Source organism: Lepidothrix coronata, unplaced genomic scaffold, assembly GCF_001604755.1.
Source record: "Lepidothrix coronata isolate B3197 unplaced genomic scaffold, Lepidothrix_coronata-1.0 Scaffold28, whole genome shotgun sequence".
Taxonomy (NCBI): Eukaryota; Metazoa; Chordata; class Aves; order Passeriformes; family Pipridae; genus Lepidothrix; species Lepidothrix coronata.
The window spans coordinates 843518-869837 of NW_016690208.1; the positions used below are offsets into that span (position 1 = coordinate 843518).

The 26320-nt window shown below is 50.3% G+C and overlaps 1 protein-coding gene across 1 annotated transcript in view; it reads right to left on the bottom strand.

Moving 5' to 3' along the window:
* Window positions 1-26320, bottom strand: part of MEGF9 (multiple EGF like domains 9) — a 50430-nt gene that overhangs the window by 5224 nt on the left and 18886 nt on the right. The window contains exons 3-6 of the mRNA XM_017809914.1: window positions 20880-21081; window positions 8324-8463; window positions 4680-4823; window positions 3528-3800 (exon numbers count right to left, since the gene is read on the bottom strand). Coding sequence (XP_017665403.1) covers window positions 3528-3800; window positions 4680-4823; window positions 8324-8463; window positions 20880-21081 — 759 coding nt within the window. The remainder of the gene's footprint in view (window positions 1-3527; window positions 3801-4679; window positions 4824-8323; window positions 8464-20879; window positions 21082-26320) is intronic.

Genomic DNA, 26320 nt, shown 5'->3' on the forward strand with positions numbered 1-26320 from the left:
CCAGCTCCTGTTCAGCCCACGAAAACGTCCAAGCTCAGCACATTTAGACTCTGAACCAACGTGTCACTTGGTGTCTGTGTGGCTGCACAGTCAGGCTGGGAGGACGTAGCAACTCCAGGAGCTTAAACCCCTCACAACCAGTGCACCAGATGCAGGATTATTTTCATGACATTATTTCTGTCTTACCTGTACAAACAAGAAGATCAAAACTGAGAAAATGAACCACAAGTATTCAGCCATCACAGCCTTTAGCAACAGGTTTCAGTGTTTGCACTGCTTTAGGTAAAAGGGCAAAAAACCTCAGTTCTGCTTTTGAGTGAGGAAGTTGTACGCAAACCTCATGGAAACCCCCTGCCTGCACAGCCAGAAGCAGAAGGTGACCAAATCACAACAAAAAAAAGACTGTGGATGTTCTTATGGAGCTTTCAAACACAGCAGGGGCCAGTTGGGATCCCGTGTTGGCTTCAGCTGCTGCCACGTGACCATGGATGAGAAAGAACATGGGAACTACCAGAGTGTGCCACGAGCTCTGCCTTCTTCTTGGCACTAAATATCCAAGAACCTGCCTTGCTTCCAGCAGCCATGGGATAAGTACTTTCTCAGATCTAGGAGTCAGTGACAAGTCAACACTGGAAATCTCATAATTGGGATGCAAAGTCATTATGCCTGCACCAAACCAGCTGAGCCACAGGCCTCAGAGAGCACCATAAATCCTGAGTATTAAGCTCACAAAAGTAACTAATAAAGCACTTCCTCACATGAATAACCTGATCTATTTTAGACTCTCAAGTCTAGGCAGCAGGAACCCTCCAGAAGCTGAAGCCTCAATCAGCCAGAATGTTCTCTACACCTATTGCTCCACAGGATTCTCTTCACCCTCTTTCCCACTCTCTTCCTGCTCTCGGAAAAGCAACTTCATTTTAAACCCACGTACAGCTGCAGCAATTAGAGCTGATGGTGCTGTACAGATCCAGCTCTCCTGAACATCTACTAATTATGACTGAGGAGGAGAGTCACTTCCGAAGGACTAATTTTGCACTAAGTTGCATCTCCAACGGCAACAGGAGCTGGAAATACTCAGCACATCTCCTGCCACGGGTCCTCAGGGGAACTCCCACGAGTTAACTTTGGGCTGTCACGTTCCCAGTTCATGCAATGAAGAAATGCCTCTGGAATGGGCATCACACACCTAATGGAGCCTCCTGCTCAGAGTCCCCTCCCTGCAGCAGCTCCTCTATTATCTGCAGGTCCTGCCTTAGGCTGATAAGGATACTCAGGATGCTGAGTGCCAGAAGGTGTTTCTCTATGGGATAATGAGTAGAATTCTGCAGTAGGAAGCAACATGACATGAGCAAGAGGTTCCTGGAAAACCTTTGACTTTGGGGAAAGGGCATGAGGAATTCGGTCATCCTTCCCAAATTCCTTCATCAACACTCAATCCTTGGCAAGCCCCGCCAGCAGCTATAATTAGGGAAAAAAACAGAACAGAGACAATGGCTGATTCACCAGCAAGGAAACAGCACTTTTCTGGGCTTTATTTGTGAGTCAGCATCAGCTCAGTGCTGGCACAGAGGCCCTGGATGAAGACATTTCCTGTAGCTCCTGGTGACAGGGCGGGCAGTGCCGAGCTCCGGCCGCGGCGTCGCTCCAGGGCCGTGCCACGGCGCTGCCTGTTCCGCTCCCGGGGCCGTGCCAGCTCTCCAGATGTCCCAGAGCAGCTCCTTGAGAGCAGCAGCTGTTCGCTCAATGGGCTGCTTTGGCAGCTTTGACGTGAGCATCACATCCAGCTGCTTGATTGAGATGCCAGCTCGGCAAAGCTTCTGCTGCCTCCTGCAAGGAGTGAGCTCCGGCGGGAGCCCACGCGCCAGCTCCCGGGTGGCACAGAGCCACACTGCACCACTGAGTCCTTGCTCTGCCTCACCATGGCAGCAGGAACACCATCCCCTCTGGGGCTGGAAACACTGACTTTAGTCACCCCGCACGTCCTTGGAGTATTCTCTCCATCAGCCTTGAAACCATCAGAATCTTGGTCGGGTTTAAGGCTCTGTGGGTACCCAGGGCTGGGTTTAGCTTTGCCCAGGCTGTGCAGAACCTGCTGTCTCATTTCAGCTGCCATCACTGAAACACAACTTGGGTGATGATTTCACTCCAGAAGCCCCTCAGAACTAGGCCACTCCAATGCACTCGTGGTTTAGGAAAATCTTAACCTAAAACTAGTCAATGCTCAATACCTCAGCATGTCAATTTTTAGGCAATTTGTGTAAGAAACGGGAAAGAAACCACACACATTTTTAACTGCTTAATAAGAAAGGGGAAAAACAAGTGTCAGGGAAAGAGGAAAGCTCAAAGAGCATGTCCCAGTCCCTGTGAAAGGCAACAATCTTCCCCCACATCAGGAACTGCCTATAACAATGCCATTAAAATAAAACTGAATGGCGAAAGCTACAAGTACACAAGCAAAGCCATATATATGGATTTTAATGGAGCAAGGTCATGTGGACCTTTGCACAAAGCCAGAGCTGTGCAGGGGGAGGTAATGGATGAGCTGATGCAAAAGTGCTGTTTCCAGCTGCATGACAGCACTGTTACAGCTAATGAGCCTCCAACTTTGCTGTATTGATCACCTCCCTGAGCAGGGAAGGACTCTGTGATTATATGTCCAGAGAGCAGCATTGGACTAAAAAACCACATTAGCTCCTGATGGAAGATCTGAATTGAATCTCTGTTGGTGATAAGGCCGAATTTATGCCCAGACACTTCTTTGCACTCTGGGTTCCCTCATCTAATACATCACACCAGTAATATTTCCACGAATGGAGCTGAAGATCCAATGTAAGGACTAACCTCCAGATAAACACTGAAGGAGCAACTTCAGAGTCATTTTCTTTCATTTTAGTCCAAGCTCTCCTGCTGTGCAGCAGCCCCTTTAAGCACCAGAGTTTGCACCTGAGATGCTACAAACAGTGGATTGGAGACTGATGAGACCCCCCAGAACCGCTACCAGCAAATTCTGGTGTTGACTTTCTCTGAAAGTTTGGATCTCGCCTTTCTGAGCTTTGGCTGCCCCATTTAGAAAGAAAAAAAACACAGAATAAATAAAGTTGGGCCAAGCAGCTCTTGTTTGCAGGGTGTGAAGAGTGATAACATTAAGAACAGCCTTCCTAGGGAACCAGCCAGTGCTATGGAATGGAACAGTCAGTAAGGACAGTTCACGGGGCACTACGACATCCCAAATCTTCGTTCGCGAAGCCCAGCCATGATGACGACATCAAGCAATGGTAGTCTGAAAACCTACATTTAAATTCACTGCAAATAGGGTTTTCTTTTCCAGCTTGTTCACTAACAGTGCCTGCCACAGCCCAGAATCAGACCACACTTCAAGGCCAGTAGGCACCAACACGTTACAAACATCCAACCTTCTTCCCTTCACCACAGGCCAGATAAACCTAAACCAACGCGAACAACCAACGCTACTCCCTCTCCAAGCTGCACAGGGGGCTTTGACAGACCCGAGGAGCCTGTTTTACCTTTCCTGGTGCAGTTGCTGCCCTCGGGGTCCCTGGTGTAGCCCTCCTCGCAGCGCTCGCAGTGGAAGCCGGCGGTGTGGTAGAGGCAGCCGATGCACTCCCCGCTGTCGGGCCGGCACACGCTGGGGGAACGCGCCGGGTCCACGTTCCCGTTGCAGTTGCAGCTGATGCAGATGCTGTCGGAGTTGTAGTAGCCCTTGTCACACTGGTTGCAGTTGAGGCCCGTGTAGCCCGTTTTACACTGGTCACACCTCGGCACGGTCTCGCCAGGCTCTGGGGGACACAGGAAGGAAAGCAGGGATGTGCCGCAGCCCCTCTGCAAGAGGCACGGGGATTTTTCCCACAAGGCACTCTGACAAAAATCAGCAGCACCCAAGTATTAATCAAACTCCAGTTTTTGAGCTGGAAACACAGTTTTTGAACTGCAGCAGTTTTTCTCTGTTCCTAGGGGGGAAAGCAGCTTTAGGAGTCTCTGATGCCTCACACCAGCCTCACAGAGCACTCTCAGCACATTGCTAAGGAAAGAGATCATTACTCCTGAATATTTCCGTCTCAAACAGGCAATTTCAGAGAACAGCTGGAACTATATCAGGAATTCTTGCCATCTGCAAGAACTTTTTGGCCTATAAGAAGCCAGAAGTGCCTTGATTGCAAAACTGATTAAGGAAGTATCAAAAAAAGTTATACATATGATTATTACAGCCATGACTTCTCTCAGTTACATTGGGGAATCTCTACTTGGAGTCCCATGGAGATGTTCAGAAGCAGGCTCAGAGGTATGGATGGCTACATGGCACCACTGGGCACCTCTCTTGGCTGCCACAGGCTCAGCAGTTTCTCTCTGCAGGTTCTTCAGAGCAGGCTGCAGCAACACACTGGGAGTTAGACCTAGACTTTTAAGATCCCTTCCAACCTAAAGCAGCTGACATGATTTTACGATTCTATGCTCCCTCCGCTGCACAGCCGCTCTCACGAGAGGCAGCACAACACCAGGGACACGTCACAGTGGGAGCTACTTCCACAAGGTGCCCACAAACAGGAGATTCACAGGCTGTAAAAAAACACCTCACTGGGCTGATGCACTCTGAGGGGCAATTTAACAGAAGAGAGCAACGTTCACTGTGAGGAATTAGAGCAAAAGAAAAGGCTCACGTAAGCGGCAGGTGCCGCTGGATGCCACGGTGGAGCAGGGGCAGCGCTGGCAGGTGTGGGCAGGATGGGCGCTGTGGTAGAAACCCTCCTTGCAGAGCTCACAGTGGTCCCCCTCGGTGTTCTCCTGGCAGTTCAGGCAGGTGCCTGGGGAAGGGAGAGGAGCACAGGCAATGGTTCAGCAGCAGGAACTGGAGCAGAACATTTGGAGCAAGAATGCGCGTGGAGCGCTCTCAATTATCGGAGCTCACAGGTGGGTTTGGATGCCCTCTGGCCAAAACATGATCCTGGCCTCTTATGACCTTCTGATGCTCGTACCCTCATTCCACACACACAGATCATGTGAAAAAGCAGGTGGCCCCAGAAGAGAGGCCCCACAGCTCATCACTGAAAGGTCACTGCAGGTAAACAGGGTCTACCAACGTTAAACTCTCCTCAAGGAAAGGAATTTCAGTTTGCCTTTGCACCAGTGAGACAGAATTTTGAAGCTTCAAGTCTCCCACCCCCACAAGGGGTCCCTCGGGTTTATGTCTTCGGGTTTTTTTGTGTGCAGCCTCTTCCTACACCCCAGAGCTGGTGGTGAGGGGTGAGGGTGTGCCACCATCCTGCTTTGGGGACAGGCAGCTCCATCCCACCAGCGTGGCTCCAGCTTCTCCATCCCCAACACAGGAGAAGGCAGCAGCGAGTCACTGACCTTCCCAGAGGAACAGAGGAGAACTGGGGGCTCACATGAGCCACCTCCCCTTCCTGGGGAAGCCCCTGAATCAGAAAGTTGACGTGCCGTGTCTCAGCAGAGGCTGCGTCCTAATGGCCTCCAAATTGCATTTTGATACCACTGTGACCAGAGAAGAAAAATCTCCCTAGTTACGAAAGCACAGCCTCTATCCAAAGCCCATCCATCACCAAGAACACGCTGTAATTCAGCCAGCTCCTCAGTGAGGTGGCAGGGAGCTGAGGGAAGCTTGTGTGATTAAATCTCAGTACCACGCTCTGCAAAGGCAACAGCCCCCTTCTGTAAAGCAGGGTGGCACAGAGCAGCATATTCACCTCATGTGAGAGCACAGATTCACTGAGCTCATCCAGCAGCACTGCTGGGGGATGGAAAAGTCTCATATCAACACCAACCACAGGAAAAAAATCCTGATTTAGGTTAATGCTGGCTGTTAAAAAGCCCACAATAGATTTTCTTATTAATATCGGAACAGTTTGGCTCCCTCACAAGCCCAACACACTGCATGGCTCCCGTGCCTCTCTTTCCACAGCGATGACTCTGCAGCTGAGCATCCCTGAGCCAGCCTGGAGTGTCCTTGCAGCCAATCCCTGTGCTGAGGGCAGGAAGCAAACCCGGGAAGCAGCTGATTCACCCCCAGCAGGGCGCTGACAGCACCCTGATGACTACAGACACTTGCTCGGCGTCAGCTCCCACCCACTGTTTGCTCTTCCCTCAGCAGCCTGTCAGACACGAGCCAGTGGTTTTTGTGGGAGAGATGTCAGGGTTAGAGGGGAAAATTATCTGCTGGACTTGGTTTCTCCACCAGCAAACCCTGATCAGCTGTTCCAGCAGGATGGATTCCTAGGACAGGGCAACTCATGGGAAGTTCATTTTCCCGGCCACAGCACAGGTGCCTTGGACTGTCCTCCACAGGCATCAATGGGGGCATAAATCTGGAATCACACCTGCATTGCCTGCACAGTCTTGGTCATTTCAGGACCAGTGCCTTTCCCATGGGCAGAAATCACTCACATTTATCCCCACCAGGCCTTCCAAATGGCTGCGTTTCCATGAGTCAGCACATTGCTCAGCCCTGCAGAGCATGCACAGGCCTGCCATCAGGTATCACTGTGGAAAGCCTTAATAATTAATAGCACTTCTCATCCCAATAATGCCCTCAGGAAGGATCAGACCTCACAGTACCCCAGCTGGGAAGAACCAACCCACCTGATTGCACAGACACACCACGGGGTGCAAGGGTCGTGTCGGAGGAAGTGCTGTCGCCTGGGGAGCTCTCACTGCCCAGTTTATTTATTTATGCCCAGTAATTTTGAATATTCCTCCTGGACAGAGCAATGCCAAGCAGGAACCAGCTGCAGAGCCGGCAGAGGGAGCCCAAAGTACAGCATTAATGGGAAAAAAAAACCTTGAAAATTTGACAAAGACTACATAGAGTCGATGCAAAGCTGGGGAGGTCACACAGAGTGCAGCCTCTAAAGCAAGTCGAGTGTTCTCCTTATTTATTAAGTATCAAATCTAATCTTTAATTGACTGTTCTCTGTTCTGGTTTTGTTGGGTTCCCCCACCCCCAGATGGAGGAAAATTTAAAAAAAAAATAATAATATTTTTGTCAAATCAACAAAAGGTCATTAACCAAAATGAGGGGTTTTCATTGCAATGCCATGGGCAGCAATGAGCAGCAGCAGCAGAAAGGCTGCCTGAACAGCCCCATCCCAGGGACAAGGTCTGTGCTGGGTTTTCTTTGGGTTTTGTTTCATAAATCGAAAGCAGGGAGAACGCTGAGGGGGAAAAAAAAAGGAAGAGCAGATTATCCTCCTCCTTCACAAAACCCACACACCCAGCTCCAAATCAGTAACACAGCTGATGTGTGCACAGCTTTAGGGACGGTCTCATATCCTTCAATGCTGGTAGGACATAAGCACACTGAGCTCAGTAGAGGAGAGAATGCAGTAATTCATCCTCAGGGAAATGCAGTAATTCATCCTCAGGGAGCACAGATCCGGCGCCCGCCGCTAACGCCGAGCGGGATCGGGGCACCAGCACTGCAGCTGCCTGTTCCTCTGCTGCCAACACACAGCCCAGGAGGGAACACTGGGGCAGAAACTGCCCAGAAACACCTCATTTGATGGCCTCTGCCTCTCTGCCAGCTACACAAAAGCTCTGCAACATTAGTTTGAATTATTGCCCCTTTCTAAGCTCCTGGATAAATATCACAGAACCACATTTCAGCTGGAAGTTTGGATGAGAATTTGGATTCTTAAGGGAGTCCTGTGGCTGAAGTGAGGGTTGCACAGGCAATCACATAACATCTCTCCTCTGGGATCTGTCCTTCCAGTGGAGATGGGAAAGTGATTAGATTCCCCTCTGCCCTCCCATAAGCTGTTCAAGCACAGGTGCCTGGACATTTGCACTTCATCAACATCTGAGTGAGAGACAATCAAAGAAACGATCTAGGAAAATGAACACGGCCAATTTATAAAAAGTGGGCAATATTAATTAGGCACTGCCAGTTTTTTCCAGCTCTAATCCTGCTATCTGTAGCAAAATGTCCCCTTACGTCAGTGCCAGTACAGTATATATTTCCAGGTAAACAGCAGTTAAACAAAAGCTCTTAAAAAGCCCATGTTTTGTGTTTATGTAAGTGCAGAGAACAAGAGCCCTGATTTTCGATACAGACTGCTGAATTAAGGCTCTGCATTGCAGCCTGGGGTAAAACACACAGCCTTTACTGCCTTCCTTCAAAGAGGACCAGCTCCATCCTCGCCCTGCATTTCCATTTCAGTTTTAAGGTAAAACTTTTGGGTACTCGAGGCATAAAGATGTAGATGAAGGGGATAAGAGCAGAGGTGTGTGAAAGCAAACAGCAAAAACCAGAGAGAAGGAGACAGGTGAAGTCTGCAGCCCCTGCACTCACCTGTTGAGCTGTTGCAGGTCTGGGAGTGGTTGTTGCACTGACAGGGCTCACACGTGGTTTCATTAAACCTGTAATATCCGTCACTGCACCGGTCACACTTCAGGGCCGTGACACCCACCTTACACTGGCACTTCCCAGAGCTGCAGAGGGAAAAACAAACACTGAAACCTGGCTGTACTGGAAGTCATCCAAGGTATAAACCTGCAGGCAGGGTTTTGGACTTCATTCCCTCTTTTTCCTCCTTTCTGCTGGAAGCAGCACACGAAACCCACGAGCAACCGATTCCAAAAAGTGATGGGAAGTTCAAGAAAGGCCGAGTCTCTGCCAAGCCAGTTGCCCCGACAGCAATTTCCAGCTGGGCACCAGAAATCATGGCTCATTCTAGAAAGCTCTGGCCCAAAGCCATCCCATTGCATCAGCCCCAGCAGATGCTCCAACAGCCCCTCTCAGTCCCTGCTCCACCGAGCACCGGCCCCGGGTCCTGCAGGACTCTGGGACACCCGTGGTCACTGTGCCTGAACAATAGCAGAGCACCCACATGGATAATGACCTCCCCTCCACACCAGTGCTGAGCAGCACCTCCCAGATTTTCGGGTGAACAGACAATTCCCTGCTCACCACCTGCTCCCCCGGGAGCTGGCACAGCATCTCAGGTGTCTCGCTCAGGTTCCAGCCAGGGCAGGTGTCAGCCACCTGCACTCCCTCCACTTCTCCTCCGTGACCCCATTTATCCCTTCCACACAACACCTCCACGGATGGAGGGAGGGCAAAGCCTCTCTCCAGTTGACTTCTGCTACCCAGCAGGGCCAGGGAAGTACAAGAGAGGGTTTTCCCTTCCCCAGAGAAGGTTTCCACTCCAGCTGACCCCAGACAGAAGCTGTTTACTTGGGCACAGTGTGACTGCAGGAGGGTGGAGCCCTGCACAGCGAACACAGAGGGCATTGCTGGTGGCTGCCACGAGCAAACAAATACCAGGAGCTATAAAAAGCAAAGGTTACCCTCATTCCTTTGGCTTTCCAAGCCACTCTCTCCACACAGAGGCTTCAAACCCTTCGCTTTCATAAGCGACTTTCCACCCCGGTAGCATTTAGCTCAGCTCTCCCAGGAATCACAGGAATGGATGAAATGCTCTTTCCCATCAAGCCCTGGGCACGGCAGTGGCTCATCCCACCTGCACACAGGGAACAGCCAACGCCTGAGCCGAGGGGCAGGGAGCACTGAGTGCCTCTCCACGTGTCTGAGAGCCCTGGGGTGACCTGCAGAGAACCTCAGCCCTGCCTGCTGCACAGGGAACCAGGACAGCAACCCAAATAAACAGGATTTGGTCTCCTCCAGGTGATGGATTTATCTGCACACGAGGCAGGTACCACCCACAGACACCCCTGCACACTGCTGGATCTCCCTTCTTTTGGCTCTCCCCTTTATAACCTCCACCCTATTCAAACACCTTTTAAACACCTTTGAAATACCTTTCAAATTCAGTATTTCAGGGCTCGCTGTGCCTGCACAAAGCTCATCCATTGTTCCCCCTCTCCTCCAGCTGAATAGTGAGCAAGGCACAATTCACCTCTAAAAGCCTCCAGAAGAATCTGCTGATTAAAACTAATAGAGGCTCGATGCACTGTTGATGTGTTGTTTTTAATTAAAATGCAGTAGATTGCAATGTTTGGGAGAAGACGTTGCCTCTGTTAGAAATCAGCATAATTTAATATTTCTGTTGTTTGCTTGCTTGCCAAAGGAAGAGGAAACACCAAAACAGGGACCTCAGCCCAAGTGGCTACACAATTAAATAGTTCCAGAACCTGAAACCTCAGGCACATGTAATGGCCTGACTACAAGAAAGAAAAAGAAATATGATGTCTCCTTGCTCTCCAGACCATTATCTGGAAGGGCAGCAGGCAGATGCAGGATTCAAAGGGATGCTGGTAAGCAGCTCAGTATGTTTGACTTTTAAAGAGCTTTTCACAAGACCCGACATTAATCCAAACGTTGTCACAGTGTTTAAAATAAGCGCTGTAAACAAAAAGCAGCTTGTTTTTATTTGCTTCTGACTGCTACTGCACAGATATTCCTATAAGAGGGCAGGGCACAGGCAGAGCCAAGCGGGGAAAAGTAACTGATATGGGAAGGAAAATATGATATTTAGCCTGAAAATGAATCTTTGGGAGATGCACCCCCTGAGCAGGGTTTTGTAGGACCAGGCATTAGAGCTGCCTCATCTTCACCCTCCCTGGGTTCCTCCTGCAGTCCAGGGAGCTCAGTTTTACTCCCTCCTGTCCCTGATGAGGCCTTTATCTTAATGACACCCTCCTCTTCCTCCTGGCTGGCTCCCTTCCATCCACACTCCCACTTCATTTCATTAAAGGAGGTTTATTCCCCCAGTGACCCTGCTAGAGCTCAATGCAGCATTTTGGGGCAGAGTCCCTTGGTTTTACTTGTTAGCTTAAAAATAACAGGAAAGAAAGCTGTTTTATTTTTTTCTGAAGAAGTAAAAAAGACTGTTTTGGAAAGTTTGGTTTGAATGCCTCTCAAGCAGACCTTTTTTCAACATGTTACACATGGCAAAGAGCCAAGTCCTGCATGTGCAAGAATTAAATCACTCAGCAAATATAAAGCTTTGCCTGTGGTCATTGCTTCCATAGAATAAAGCCCCCTTACAACACTCCTTTTTATAGCTCCAGCCCAGCAAAGACTGTCAGACACTTTTTAAAGCAAAGGTCAATGATATAAATGCATTGAAACCACACACAAAAAAAAATCCTGTTAACAGACCGATTGTGCCCATAAAAATCCAGAAATCTGAAAGAAAAGACCCACAGTTTAATACTTGCACAGCAAGAACTGAACTGGATTTTGAGTATCAGCCAGGAATTTCTTTTTTGGGGGAAGTGGGGGGGAAGGAGGGGCAAGGGAAGAGGGAAACATTTTGATGCAGCAACATCAATTGCTCAACTCCATTTCAGATGATGATTAACTCCACTGAAGCCAGCCAATTTTTAGCACTTGAAAAAGAATCGATATAGAAGGATGTGTTGGGACAAAACCAGACTTCCAGTAACCAAAGTCGCCTGCCAGCTTTGGCTTCTATTAGATTTTTATGAATATACTTACTTTAGAGACCGTGTAGGTAGTGTGAATCACCAGCACATCATCCATCAACTTTATACAAGTCTCCTCATGATTAAAACCATCACCAGCACACGAGACACTGGCAGAAGGAGCCGGCAGTGATTGTTGCTTGGCAGGGACAGACCACGTGCAAGGCTGGGATCCAGCATGGAATGACCTGACCCTCCAGGAGTTGGGGGCTACACACCAGGTTTGGGACCCCCCCCAAGGCAAGGGGGAGTCGCATCTGATCCCCCTCATCCCTCAGGCTCCATGTTATGCCTTGGGAGCAGCTGTCCCTGCAGGGAGACAGCATGGGGCTGGACCAGGATGCAGCCACCCTGTGGATGCAGCCTGTGTACCACAGATATGGGGCAGAGGGCTGGAAATAAAAGCAAAATATTGGGCCAGGGAACAGCCTACACCCCAAAATACGCCTGCAAAAGCTGTCTGGTTTCACTTCCACTCCCCAGAGGCCCCCTCCATTCCCCTAAAGGGAAACAGCCACAGGATGTGGGAAATCCCATCACTCACCAAGTGATTTGTGCCATCAGTGGCAACCAAACATTCCCCATGGTGGGATTTTACAGGTCTGATGGCCAGGGAAGGACACACTGAAGGGACAGGCTCCACCTGGGACCTTGGGCAGTGCCCTCACCTTGCACTGCTCAGCACAGGCTGCAGGAGCTCAAGGCGTCATCACAAGGGAAACAAAGCATTAAAATATCTGTGGTCTGAGACAGCCCACAATGTGCAGTCACATCTCCAAGGGGTCTCCACTCCTCCTCCACAGAAACATCCTGACTTTAACTGGGACATGACAGGCACAAGATGGATGGGAGGATAAAGGACCATGGCCTTAGGGGCTGTTGGGAGACAAGCTGTGCATAGTTAATGGTGTAACAGAAAACCCTTAGCAAGCTTCAATCATCTATTTTCTTCCTTTTTTTTTTCCCAAGGAGGAGGGAAGGGAGAAATTAATTTTGAATATTTTCCCAGACACCAGAAAATCCTGGATGCCCAGATCTCAGTCACAGCCCAAGGACTGCCTGACAATGTCAGAGCCAGCAGAAACAGCACAGCACCAAGCTTTTGTGCCTTTATTTTTAAAACATAACAGACTGGTAAGATTTTGGGGTAGAGTCAGACAAGGAGGGAGCTTCCATGGGTCCCAAACCCTGTGGATGAGCCCTGCAAACTCCCCCCAGCTTTGAAGAACAGTTTTGCCAAATACATTTATCATCTTCTCCCTGAAGCACAGAGAACACCTACACACCCCACACCTCAGCACCAACCAGGACCAGCCCCAGGAGAGATGGTGAGGGGCCATTCCCCAGCCTGGTGGCATCTCCAGCTTCTTCTGCATCCCATCCCCTCCCCTTTCCCTTGGAAACCTTCAATGACAGCCATGCCCATCATTCATCCCAGCAGGGCCCGGAGGTGTTCCTGGAACAGACACAATTAACAGCAGCAACAGCGTATGAATGAGGAAAATCGCGTTGAGCTACGAGCATCTGTAAAACAACCCCCATGAAAAGGCTTTGTCACACTTTGATGGGATAAGACAAAAGGATTCTGCTCAAGATTAGGAGGATTCAGAAGGGATGTCTCTAAAAATGGTGTGTTCCTCCAGCGAGCTTGGCTCCTTTAGTGCTGATTTTCTGTGATGTCTGACAGCAGCCAGGGGATGAATCTCTCTTATATTTTTTCCTGGGTTGCGTGGAAAAGTTAACATTTGAAAGCTAAATGCTCCAAGACACTTTGGTGGAAAACCAACACTGTTAACACTCAATCAAAGAATGATTTAGGTTGGAAAAGTCTCCAAGATCATTGAGTCTGACCTGTGACCAACCCCCACCTTGTCACCCAACCCAGAGCACTGAGAGCCACTTCCAGCCATACCCTGAACACCTCCAGGGATAGGGACTCAACCACCTCCCTGGGCAGCCCCTTCCAATGCCTGAACACCCTTTCCATGAAAAAATTCTTCTTGATGTCCAAGCTGAACGTCCCCTGGTGCAGCTGGAGGCCGTGTCCTCTCATCCTGAGAAAACCACAAAGCCCTCTAACGCATGAGCTGATCTTCCTTCAGGTCACTTGATTTGAACATCAGCACGTGGGGAAGGGGAGAGCAGGAAAAAGCCCCAGGTTGGGTTTCTCCTCCCCGCTCCCTCGGCTCAAACCAAAGCCCTGGCAGCCAAAGCAGCTCCGTGGGAGGGTCAGTGGGGCCAGGGCTGAGCCCCCACTCAGAGCCCCTTTGTGGAGGGCAGAAGAAGTGGGGCTTTATGGGGGCCAACACTGGCCCATTGTGCGCCGCATTCCTCGCTCCGTGCCGGGGGACGGCGTCTGTTTGTGTGGCAGCCCTCTGAGCAGGGACACTTCACAGCTCTGAAAGGCCACTCTGTGAATGTCAAAGGGCCACCTTGTCTGGCCACCACCGCCTCCACAGCCCCTGCTCCCCCACCAGGGAAAGCCGGGAATCTCCAGGCCCGGGGCTGTGCTGCCTCCTCCGGGGGCCCTCCCGGCACCACCCACCAGGACCAAGGGGGCTGGGGAGGGAGGGAGGGAGCGATGGGCAGACCATGATGGCCCTGGAGAGCGAGGTTGGATGGGGTCCATTATGGTTTCCATAAGGAAGAGCAACAAAAGCCTCACTCACTGCAAAATTTCGACCCCAGATGGTGTGTCCTGGTTTCTCAGAATAAGCCCTGGAGATCATGGCAACGCAGGGATGGGACAGGAAACCTCAATGCAGAGAAGGACACATCAATGAGGATGGCAGGGAAACAGGGCTGGTCCCTACTGGACACACCAGTGGTCCCTCCATCCCCCAGATCTCTGCTCAGGCAGCAGCAGAAGACAGGCTGAAGCAGTGCCTGAAGTCAGGCTGGGCAACAACCCCAAACCAGAATCCAGCCACAAGAGCTTAAATAGTTGAGCCAATATTTTTTTTTTTGAGGGCAGTCAGTGTTTGCCAGAGCAGCAAAGTCTGCAGCAGAACAACACAGGAACGGCAAAGCCTGCTGGAAAACCCACAAAATAACAGGATTTCTGAGAAGCCACAATTACCATAGGGGAGATGATAACAATCCACCTTTCCCTGCTGCTGTGTCCAGTCACTCATTCACTTCCTATCCCTGTCTGCAACCAAATAAAAAGGGGTGCAGGTACAAAATTTACCTCTTTGTGGAGAGAGAGGGGAGGACAGCTAATTGGATGTAAAGGATGCAAGGGGCTGAAACAGGAGAGAGATTTAGATAATTAAAGCATGCAGAAAAATAGGCTCTAACAGGGTATTCTTCTGCTTTTCTGACGTCCACATGTAATAATTTCCGCTACAAAACAAGATCTGTTCTCTGCAGAATGATGCTGACAAGGCATTACTGGGAGATAATGAGCCACCAGTTGTGCTCAGCTGATCTATAAAGGGGAGAGTAGCCTTTTTAAAGGGAAAAAAGAGGTGCCTTTTTGTCTGGGTTTTTTTGGGGTTTTTTAAAGACAAAACCTTAAGGACTTGAGCTCCCAAGGTCATCTCTCCAAAGGGGAGCAGTGCCCAATGTGGTTTTACCAGACTGCTAAAGTACAGCAGAATGGAAATACAGATCCCACGCAAAGAAGAGACATTTCAGAAGTGTGATGACACTTCAAAGACAGAAAATGAAGGTTTTCATCTATGCAAAATGAGAACTCCATTGTTTCCCCCAAATAACCTCCTGAGGTTGGGATGGGCAGCAGTCCCGGGAACATGAAGCTTCTCTGATCTCAAACCACAGCCTTGAGCACCCTTCCTGTGCAGGCTGGTGGAGCTCTACAAAAACCTTGAATTTCAATGCATCTGCATTTCCTGACTAACCAAACAACATCAAACTCTGCTTCACGTGATGCTCAAGGTGCCTCCAGACTGTGACCCACCTGGCTGTCTCCCAACACCATCAGGACCAGTGTTCCTTACTGCTTCTCTCCCCTTGATCTCTGCACCTTTCCACATCCCACCAGCTCCACAATCCCAGCTCCCTGCCCAGCTCCCCCAGAAACCCCAGCCCTTATTCAAAGGCCTCAACAAAGCACATTGTCCAGAGCTGCTGACCTTACCCTCACCAGAAAGGTTCTTGCAAACCCCCATGAGCAGGGGTCACAAGATCAGCCTCTCCACACAGAATCCCACCACAAAGGCAGCACACAGGGATGGTCACTGCCCTCCCTGCTCAGCCTCTGAGCATCCCTGCTCCAGGGGACAGCCATGTACAGATGCTCTCAGGGACACTCTGCCTTGTTTCTTTTTAATATGGACATGATGTCCCCTCGAGGGGGTAAAACATCTCTGAATTAACACTTGGACATTTATATACATGTTATTCTTTTTTCTCAATGGAAATGAGCGACAGGAGCTGTCTCTCGTATGATTTATGCCAAGCCTGCAGCACAAACCGTGCAGGAACCAGGAGCACAGAGCTGTCTCCACAGCCAGCAGTAAGGAAAAGCTGTTCAGGCACCAAAGGAGCAGAGCACTGCACCCTTGGGCAGTGGGTTTCAGCCCACAGGAACCAAAGCTCACATCACCTGCAAGCCTCTGCTTCCCATCGCCCTTCTGCTTGTGGGGAAGCTGAGGCACAGGCAGAAGGAGCAACCTAATCCACAGATCCCAGTTTAACATCATCTGTTTTCACTTGGGACAATGGCAGCAAATATGTGTGTTTAGTCTGCAGCTTTTTTAAGTGGAAAAACTTTAACCCAGTTTAGATTGTTAACCCAGGTTTAGGCAAACCACGAGGTGAAGCTGTGCCAGGGGAGGTTTAGGTTGGATATTAGGAAAATATTCTTCCCCCAGAGAGTGGTTGGGCACTGAACAGGCTCCCCAGGGCAGTGGGCACGGCCCCAAAGCTGCCAGAGCTCAAGGAACATTTGGACAATGCTCTCAGAGACAGGGTGGGATTGTTGGGGTGTCTGTGCAGGGCCAGGGGTTGGACTGGATGATCCTTGTGGGTCCCTTCCAACTCAGAATATCCTGTGATCCTTGAAACACCCCACAGCAGCCACAGCTCTCCTCTTGCTCACTGGCACAGGTCATGGTGCACCAAAAGTTGTCTCTCCTAGAACCAGGGTAAATTAGTTTAAAACACAAAACCTCCCAGGGAAATGGGGAATTGAGGCTGAGCCCTTCTGCCAGGCAGCAGCTTCTCATAACACCATCTCCACTTCACAGCTCTACTCCCCCAGGCACATCCCAAATCCTGGGGTGCAAGAGCACCCACACAGGGACAGCTGCTCGTGGGCTAAACTTGCTGCCTCCACAACTGCAGGAAAAGCAAAGCCACAAAGGCCTACCCTAGGAAAGCCTCGGGTGAATGACCTGCAGGAGGTAAATCAGGGTCATCCCACCTCTCCCTCCCTGCTGGGGAGCACAGGGAAGCCCCACACCAGCACACAGCAGATGAGCTGCCAGGGCCCCACACCACTGGGCTGCCCTTGGCCAGTGTTTGCAGCCCCATGTGGGGATGGGGCAGGGCTGGCAGCGAGGTAAAAATAAATAAATCAAAAACTGCAGAGTCATTTGACATCTCCTGCTCCCCAGGAGGGTACCACATGCTGCCTCATCCAGGCTGGCCTCATCCTGCTCCTTTAAATCCATCAGCCAGACGACAGGTTTACACGGGAGAGTTATTTTGGTGTGTGTTGAAGGAGCTGTGCCTGCAAGGCTCCTCACACCAGGGCACGACAGCTGTGAAACTAAAAGGCTTTCTCAAACCAAACCTCTTCCCCCTCAGCCTGCACATCCCAGGGCTGCTGAGGGAGCAGCTGCTGTGCCATGACTCAGATGGGGACACAAGTGGCATTTGGGGCAAAGCTGTGCAGGGCACAGAGGGCCAGAAACACTGCAATGAGCTCCAGCACTCCCACTGCTGCTGGGGCTGGAGACCATCAACCCACCTTTGCTGCCTCTGGCTTGGCCCCCTGCCCAGCCTTGGGGAGCAGGAGATGAGAGTTCAGGCACAGGACTCTGCTCACATGAAGTAAAAAGGAAAAATAAGTGCCCAGGGGTGCAAGGCTGGGAGATCTGGGCTGGGCAGCCCAGGCACAGCAACCTTCTCCAGCAGCATCACCTTCACCTTTGCCTCCTCCACCAGGAGGGAGGTTCCTCCTTCCTCAGAGGACAGAGAGACAACTCAGCTTTCAACTCCAGGTGCCCAGAAGACAGTGTGAGATGCAGCTGGTGGGGGCAGCTCCTGGCTGGAGCTACATCACCATGGGCTGGGGCCACCACCAGCCACCCTCCCCTCCCTGTCCCCATCCCCAGGGCTTTGCAGCAGGAGCACAGCCCTTCCAGCTCAGCCTGTGCACCCAATATGAGTCACCATCCTCATTCTCCACTACTCTGACCTTGACCATGGCCCTTGAAACTTCAGCTTCATTCCCCACCCTTCCTCTATGGACTATGAACACTTCCAGGCCACAGCTATCTTTAGCAAGCATCTGCACAGCATCCAACCCAGAGAACTGTGGTTTTATCTGAGGTTTCTAGGCGTTAACCGCAACAGGGACAACTCACTCCCCCTCTCTGAGCAGCCCAGGACTCCATCCAGCCCCACACCAAGCTCCAGCTTCAACCACACACAGCTTTTCATCTAACAAAAAAACCCACCCAAACCAGAGCACAGAAATACTCTGCCATCCCAGAGGGGGATCTCAGTGGATCTTCCCAGATAATCAAATTTAAACCACCACCAAAACAGACCTTTGATTAGCAGCCATGGAGGCCATTCATAGCGACAGCATGTCAGGTCAATGTGCACTCCCAAAATCAACTCTGTGCCTCGGGAAAGGGATTTCTTTTTATTTTTATTTGACGGTCTGCATTTGAGGTCTAGTTAACAAACAGCAGACTTGGGTTGCCATCTGGCCAGCCCGAGAGCGTGCCGAGAAATAATACTAATAATCATCATATGGTGGTGCTTTAAAAGGCAGTTTTACAAAAGGCTGGGCAAGCTGATTGAAACCTATGAGGCATGTTTTGTGTGCCCCGAGGGCTTGGCCTTCGGGCACTTTGCCTCTCCAATCAGCCTCCCTCAAAAAGGGTCAGAGTCCAGAAATCACGCCGCTGTTTCAGCCGGAGACTGATCTGAACGGCGGCCGCTTCTCTCTGAGGGCAGCACGCAGGAATTCACTTGTGCAACCTGGAGTTGGGCTGGTGCTTCATTAATCAAATAAATAAATAATGGAGCTTACAGGATTTTTCATGTCAACAAAGCAGTAGCTGGCTGCTGGTGTTGGGCAATGCCTGCGTGCCTCATCCCGAGCAGGGATTGCCCGGAGGGACGCGCGCCGCTCCTCCAGGGACTCGACAGCAGACACCCAGGGTTTCCAGCACCACAGCCAAAAATCTCATTCCTGGATTCACACTGCAACGCAGAAGAGGTTCTCCCACCCATCAGGGCATATCCCACTCTGGGACCCACATCCCTGATGCATCCCTGCACCCATCCCAGCAGCACACAGGCAGGAGCTGTGTCCAGCCCCGGTGTCCCACTTTAACACAACAGAAACGAGGGGAGCATTTGCCCCACCGGGCTTTGTGTCCCACTCCATTTTCCCATACACATCACTATGCACAAGGCTGCCCATCTTGCAGCCATTCTGATGCCCCCAGCCCTACAACACAGACAACTGACCTAATTTTCCTCTTTTTAAAAACACCCAGAGGTCATCTCTGTCTGCAGCAAACCCCACCGAGCCGGGAAGAGAAACACAGAGCGACCTCTGTTAGCAACATCCCCCCTCCCCAAATCTTCCTCTGCATTTTGCCCTGTGCTGTCTCTTCTAAATGGCTGAGAATGAGCATCTCCCACATCCCTCAAGGCTGTGAAATGGTGCTGAGGAGAAGCTGGGGAGGTCCCTGCCATTCCTGGGCACACACAGGCTGGGGTGTGGTGTGATGGCTCACTACATGCTCCGACTCCACCTCATTCTCCTTTACAACTCAGAGCATCTCACCTGAAGTTCCCAAGGGCGTTTCTTGGCTCGCCCCACACAGAGAAACGTGGAGAGACATCACACATGTCCGTGCTTCACCCACTGCCCAGTGACTCAGAGCTGGGGCAAGAATGCTCCCTCCCAGTTAACCCAGTTGCTCCAGCAGTGCTTTCCCTCCTCTCCCACCTCTCAAAGATAAGATTTGCCCAATTTGCCTTTCCAGTAGATCTGACCAAACTCACACTTTCAATACTGTGGCAAGCCCTGATGCTTCCAGGCACATCTTCCCAAACCCAAAACAGCTACTAAAAAAAAAAAAGAAAAAAGTGAAAACTCCATACTTTCCACCCCCAAGAATCACCTTTTTTAGTAAGAAGGTCACTCCAGTCAACTGGAGTGTTACTTTTAAGTTCTGAATTCTCAGAGCTTATGCAAGCAGAAAACTTCAGCACTGAAACAAAAAGGAAGGACATCAACAGAGGGCTTGGGTGTTTGGGAAAAGATAATGTATAAAATAATTACAGGCAGCATGTCCCTGCAGAGCATTTCGACTCTGACTCAGCCTCAGCCTTGGCAGGGAAGTGCAGGTGTTCAACACACGCTGAGCCCAGACCAAACCCTAAAAGACAGAAAGGCAGCAGGAGCCTGGGAAGGCTGGAAGTCACTGCAGGGTGGTTTGCTGGGATCTCCTCCAAGGACAGAACTTGCAGCCTGCTGCATGTGAGCAAGAGCTGGGGACCCAACGGGTCAGGCTGCTGCTCAGTCCGTTCTTGCAGGGACACAGAGACACCCCCAACTCAGCCACGAATCTCTGACAGCCGACAGATCATCGGCTGGAGGAAAAATAATTGCGTGCCAGCTTTTAAAAGGCAAGATGTGAGGGTGGGTGAGGTGAAATGAAGAGGAACACATTCATTATACAAGAGCTCGAAGCATCAGCTCCGGTGACTGTAAAGCCCAGGCAAGGCAGGAGCCCACTCTGTGGTCAGTCCGCTGCTTCCATCCCGAGGCTCGGCAAGGGCAGAGCACAAAGCTTTGCCTGCCTCTGGCATAATGAATATCCTTTTGCAAAATAAACCTCTCCAAAGCCCCTGTGCTCCACCCCAGCCTCCCCTCCCCAGCTGAGGCGTGAAAGCCGCGCTGTCCGACAGGGACTATGGGATGCACAAGGCGTTAGAGGAGAGGTTCTGCTTCCGTGCGACTCAGAAATGCAAGTCAACTCCCTTGGGGGCTGCCAGGGCTTTTGCCACAGCTATGGATATTTTTATAATCCAGCCCTTGAAAGGGGAAGAATAATCTTCATGAATTTTTATAAGACCAGCTTCCTTCCTGCTTTTTTTTTTTTTTTTTTAATTTTTCCTTTAAACACTCGCGCCAGATGACAAGATCCATTCTTGCCCAATCCCGAGTCCCAAAATACCCCCCAAATCCCAACGCCACGCGCACAGGCCCCCCAGGAGGGACGCCTGGCCTTACTCACTGGTCACACTGGGCACTGCTGGAGCCGGTGGGGCTGCAGGCACAGGGCTGGCACCTCTGGGTGTCCTGCTCCAGGTAGAATCCGTGGGCACAGCTCTCGCAGCGCAGCCCCGCGTACCCGGCGAGGCACCGGCACTGCCCCGTCGTGCGGTTGCATTCGGACACACCAACACTGCCCACAGAGCTGCAGTTGCACAGATCTCCTGCAAGGGAAAAAGAAACACATAGAATCACAAAATAGGGTGGATTGGAAGAGAACTTAAAGTTCGTCTTGTTCCATCCCCTTGCCATGGGCAGGGACACCTTCGATCAGACCAGGTTGCTCCAAGCCCCATCCAACTTGGCCTTGGACACTTCCAGGGATGGGGCAGCCACAGCTTCTCTGGGCAACTCGTGCAAGGGCCTCACCACTCCCTTTGTGCACCCCAGGTTGGAAACTTCATCACTGGAAGGATGATGTTTGCTTTAAAATGTTGAGATAAAAAAAAAATGTTGGGAGCACACTGGGGTTTGAAACCCTATGGTTTGTTCTTCAAATCTCTCTCTAAAGAAGAGCTAGAAGATTACAGGTACAACTACCTAAAATACACATTTATTTTATATATATATATATATATGTAACTGTATCTAATGTCTGTGTGTGTATATACACCCATATTCACCCTCATGGCTGCCTGGTTCCATCACTCCAGGACCAGACTAGCTGTGTAATATTAGGATAAAATCAGCAACAGGTGGCAAAATCACTAATTATAAGATTCTCCATTTCACACCACTGGAAAACTCCTGCTTTACCAGCAGGATGGTCATTATGGTGCAGGACACACACCAACACAATGAACTGGAACCAGCATCTCCCATTCCTGAAGGGATACAGAATCCCCTGAAAATCTGCCCTCGAGGGAGCACTGAGTACATGAAAACAGCTTTAAAAACTGGGGGGGTGGAGCTGTGGGCAGACAGAGACCTCCACCACCTAAACCACAACAGGTGAGCAGGGGGACCCACATCTCTGCCTTGGGGACACTCTGTATTTACAGGGGTTCTGGAAAGCACACACTGAGCAGCTGCTTTTTTTAAGAGAGAAGCAAATCTTTTGATCAAGTGATGAATTCCCAGTCCCCCCACATGTTATTTCTCATAATACTTTAAAGCCCCAAATGCACTGAAGAGAACAACACTCTCCCCGGCAATTTGTTTCTGCCAAGAGCTTTATCTCCGTTCTTTCATTGCAAAATATTTAGTGCCTTAATAATTTAAAGTATTTCTCTGCCAAGAGTGAATTATAAACAAGGATTATTTGCAGAAATAGTGCATAAAGTATCGGGGGCTTTACGCAACTGCTGGTGTTTGTTATTCCCTGAGAAGAGCCAGTGTTCAGGGCACTTCATGGAGAGGGGAGAGGCCGGGTCCCCATTCCAAGAAAACTTGATTTTAAGCTTAAATCATGTTAAGAAGACCCAGCACTAATGCTCTGTATCAGCACAAGTATTTCAGATTATTTAACACTGATGTTGTGCCCCAATCCAATGGAAAGGGCCTCAGCAGGTGCCACACCAAAAACCCAGTGACCAGGTGAAGATGAATTTATGAATCTGTGAGTAATCTGAAATCAGACCACACTGAAGACCTCAGTGTATCTTTGGAGCCACAAGCCATAAGGTCTCCTCATCACAGCAGTGAGTTTTCAAGGAATGCTAGGAGCCATGTGGGAAGGATCCCACTCTCCCCACAAAGGGACTGTGCAAGAGCACCTGGTTGTTAAACAGCCCCCCAGAGCTTTTCCTCGTCATCCATTTTCTTTCAATACACAAAGAAATATGAGTTATTTAGCTCTGTTACTCTATCACAGGATCCCCACAGAAGTCGTGTTGTCCCTATACACCTGTGAAATTGCACCGACATTTCCTTCAATCCAAACTAGCAAATAGGACAAACACCTCAAGATCTGCAATTATCCACTTCAGCAGCCACTTCACATAATGAACCAAATTCCCAGTTCAATTATCCAGAACCTTATCGATTTGGGCACTTGGGCTTCCCCCTGCCAACAGATGCCACGACAACTTGTTGAGCAAAAGCACTTTGGAGTTTGTCAAACGTGCATCAAAACAAATTTCCCTTTCAAAGCTCATTACGTGCGGTGCCATTAGACCTGCCAGACTTGATTAAGACAAGAAAAAGAGCATCATACCCCTTCTAATGGCATGGGAGGCACTCAGGGGGCAGGTCCCACACAGGGTGATGAGCTGCTCCGTGTGGAGACCACCCCTGTGCTCCAGGAGCATCACAGCCAGAGCCACCCGAGACCATCCCGACACTCCAGCCGAGAGCTGAAGCTCGGCTGGGAAGCTATAGGTGATACAAGTCAAATTCCCATTGCAAGTGCTGCCATCCTGCTGGAGTGATGGGGAAGAGCTCCACCATGCCAGTGGGGACCACTCGAAAGCACTGCCCCGCTCCTGCCCTTTCCATCCAGCAAACCAGCTCTGCAACACTGGCTCCTCAGGAGAGCAAGAAATGCTGCAATAATCCAAACTAACACTGGCAAAAGCAGCTTTTTGTTGGGAGGTTGGTGGAAGTCCAGCTCCAGCTGCCTTGGCAGCACCGAGGGAGGCTGGTTCTGCTGGTGATAGGGCACAGAGCTGAGCCCATCTGGTGCAGAGGCTGCAAAATCACCCCCAAGTGCATGATAAGGCACAACAGGGCACATACAGAAGATGTGCCCAAAAAGGGTTGTCTGGGGGAGGTTGTTGCCTCCCCCAAACCACCCCAGAGATCTCTGGGGAGGGATGGTGGTCCCCATCAGGGAAGCAGCATCACATGTGGTCCCCACCCACCCCAAATGCACCCAGCTCAGCTCACACATCCGCTTAGCTGATGCAACTCCAAAAACGCCCCGAAGCCCCCGAGGTCGGGCAGACGAGGAAGGAGATCCAGACACAGCACTGAAATCCATCACCTGGCACCGCGTCGAGGTCGAGGCTTGACATGATGAGGTACCAGACTATGAACACCCGAGGCCTAATTTAAAAGGCACTTTGTTGTCCCGACAGCAGCCGGGCTCGAGAAGGCGAGAACGGTCCTTCAGCCGGATAACGAACATCTGCCCTGGACTCTGGGAACACAGCACAGATGATGAGCACTACAGAAGAAAAATCAGGGAACACTGTCCTGGCTCCCGGCCATATCCTGGCTTTTTGGAGCCTTTATTCAGTTTTCTCGAGCAAATGTTTTGCTTTTGAAGGTAACCTTCAAAAACACCTCGCTGAGAGCTTTTGTGAACACAAAGGAACGAACGAGGGTGGACAAACCCCGGAACTGTCCCACTCCAGGCTGCTCAACCACAGCTGGAGGTATTGTGTTGAGGTTGGGATAACACCATCAGCAAGGGGAGCCAAGGGCAAAGACCTCCCAGGGATGGGGCACTAGTCCAACCTCTGACTCTCCCCAGCTTGTTCTAGTGACTCACCCTCGCTCTGCCTCAGTTTCCCCATCTTAGGGTGTTCACCCACCCCCAGGGCCTCCAAGCCCTGCTCGTCTCTGCCTGTTTCCCATTGCTAAACCATCCCTTTCCCTCCCCACAAAGCACCACACAACAGCTCAAAGCACGTGGTTATCACTGATAAAACCCACCACCTTTGCTCGTGATGGCATTGATAGGCTTTAATTAATTAACAGCCCTGTGACGTTCTGAGGTGTCAGAATAGAGGCACCATAAAACTGCGTGTCACTGCCACATGTTCCCCCTTCAAACAACCCAAGCACCACTCCCTTCAGGAACAACATTTAACATTCACTTGTCATTGCTTAGAGGCAGGTGGAGTGAAAGGGAAGGTTCCCCGTTTGGGAACAACAAGGGGCACTGTGTGGGACACAGATTTAATATGCAATTTCAGTCGCCCCGACCTCAAATTGATTAATTATTATTATGCAAAAGTCATAGGTTACCAATAAACTGGAGAATAGATATTTTTACGCTTTATTGATTAGACCCACACCATGGCTGTAAGCAGCACTGACACAACCAAGAACCTCCAGGTTTGCAGGTACCCTGTAACCCCTCAGTGTGGCCACCTCAAGCTCAGTGCCAGCCCCCCCCAACATGGATCTCAGCCTCCAAATCCTACCCCAATGCAAAACCCAACTCTGCAAACCCCAGCAACACCTCCGCCTGCACCAGGTCCATCGTCACACCGTGTTCCTTCATCTCCCATCCCCTTCCAGCACTTAAACAGGGTTTGTTCCAGAGGAAAAATCCTTTCTGAAATTATTTTTTTCACATCCTTTCAGTTTTGCAGTGTTTTAGGTCCTAACACATATTTTAAGCGTGATTCCTTCTCCCCTCCAAGCCACTTAGTGAATGAATAATTTAAAAACGGGTGAAATATTTACAAAGGGCTAAAGAAGCCAACACTGTGAAAAGCACGAAGGTCTCTGTGAAACCACATTTGCTGGGGACATCCTGAAACAGTGCAAATCCTGACCAAACTCACCTACTCTCTGGGAGCCAGTATGGAAAAATCCAAGATGCACATTTTTTGTTATAAGAATGCGCAGCTGTAAGAGCAAGGGAAGTCCCAGGGATGCTATTTATTGTCCTGCTGCAAAAGCACCCTCAAGGAGACAGACATTCTCTGTTCTGTGGAAAAGGTGAAGGAAAAAAAATAATATATTTAACCTGGAGGTGCTGTTGTGGGTTTGGGTGGTATCACAGCCACGGCAGCACTGCAGCCAACACACAACTCAGCAGGAACCTCACCTCCCAAACACCCCACAAGTATCCTGCTGGATTTAAAACAGCAGGAATGATGCCAGGAAAGGAGCATCTCCTGCCATTTCACAGAATCATTAAGGCTGGAAAAGATCTCCAAGATCACAAGAGTCCCACCTTTGACCGATCACAACCTTGTCACCCAGACGAGAGTTCCACATCCAGCTGTTCCTTGAACACCTCCAGGGATGGGGACTCCACCACCATTTGCTGGTAGGGGCAAAGCCAGAAGTCCCCACCTGCTCCCTCCCTCCCCTGCACACTAAGGAAAGCAGTCCAAAGCCCAGCCCTAAGGCTGGAGACACCTCCTTCTTGATTACAGAATGTTTGTAGTTACCCTGGGTTTGTACCAACCTCCCTTCACACCACTCTGACCTCCCAAAACCAGCTTCAACTCATCATCCCACTCACTTCCACAGGGAGGATGAAGCCACTGTATCCACTGCACACAACAGCATCCCATTGCTGGAAAGGCTCTGTTTTGGGATTAATTCAGCAGTTTCCCCCCTCTCCCTCAACCCCATACTTCATTCCCAAATTCAAGCCCTACCTTCTCCCTTCTCTCTCATTTCCCCTTCTCAATCCCTCTCCAGGCACCATATTCCTGACAACACAGGAATAAAGGGATCAGGCAGCAGGTTTAAAAATCTATCCAAGGTCATTTCCTT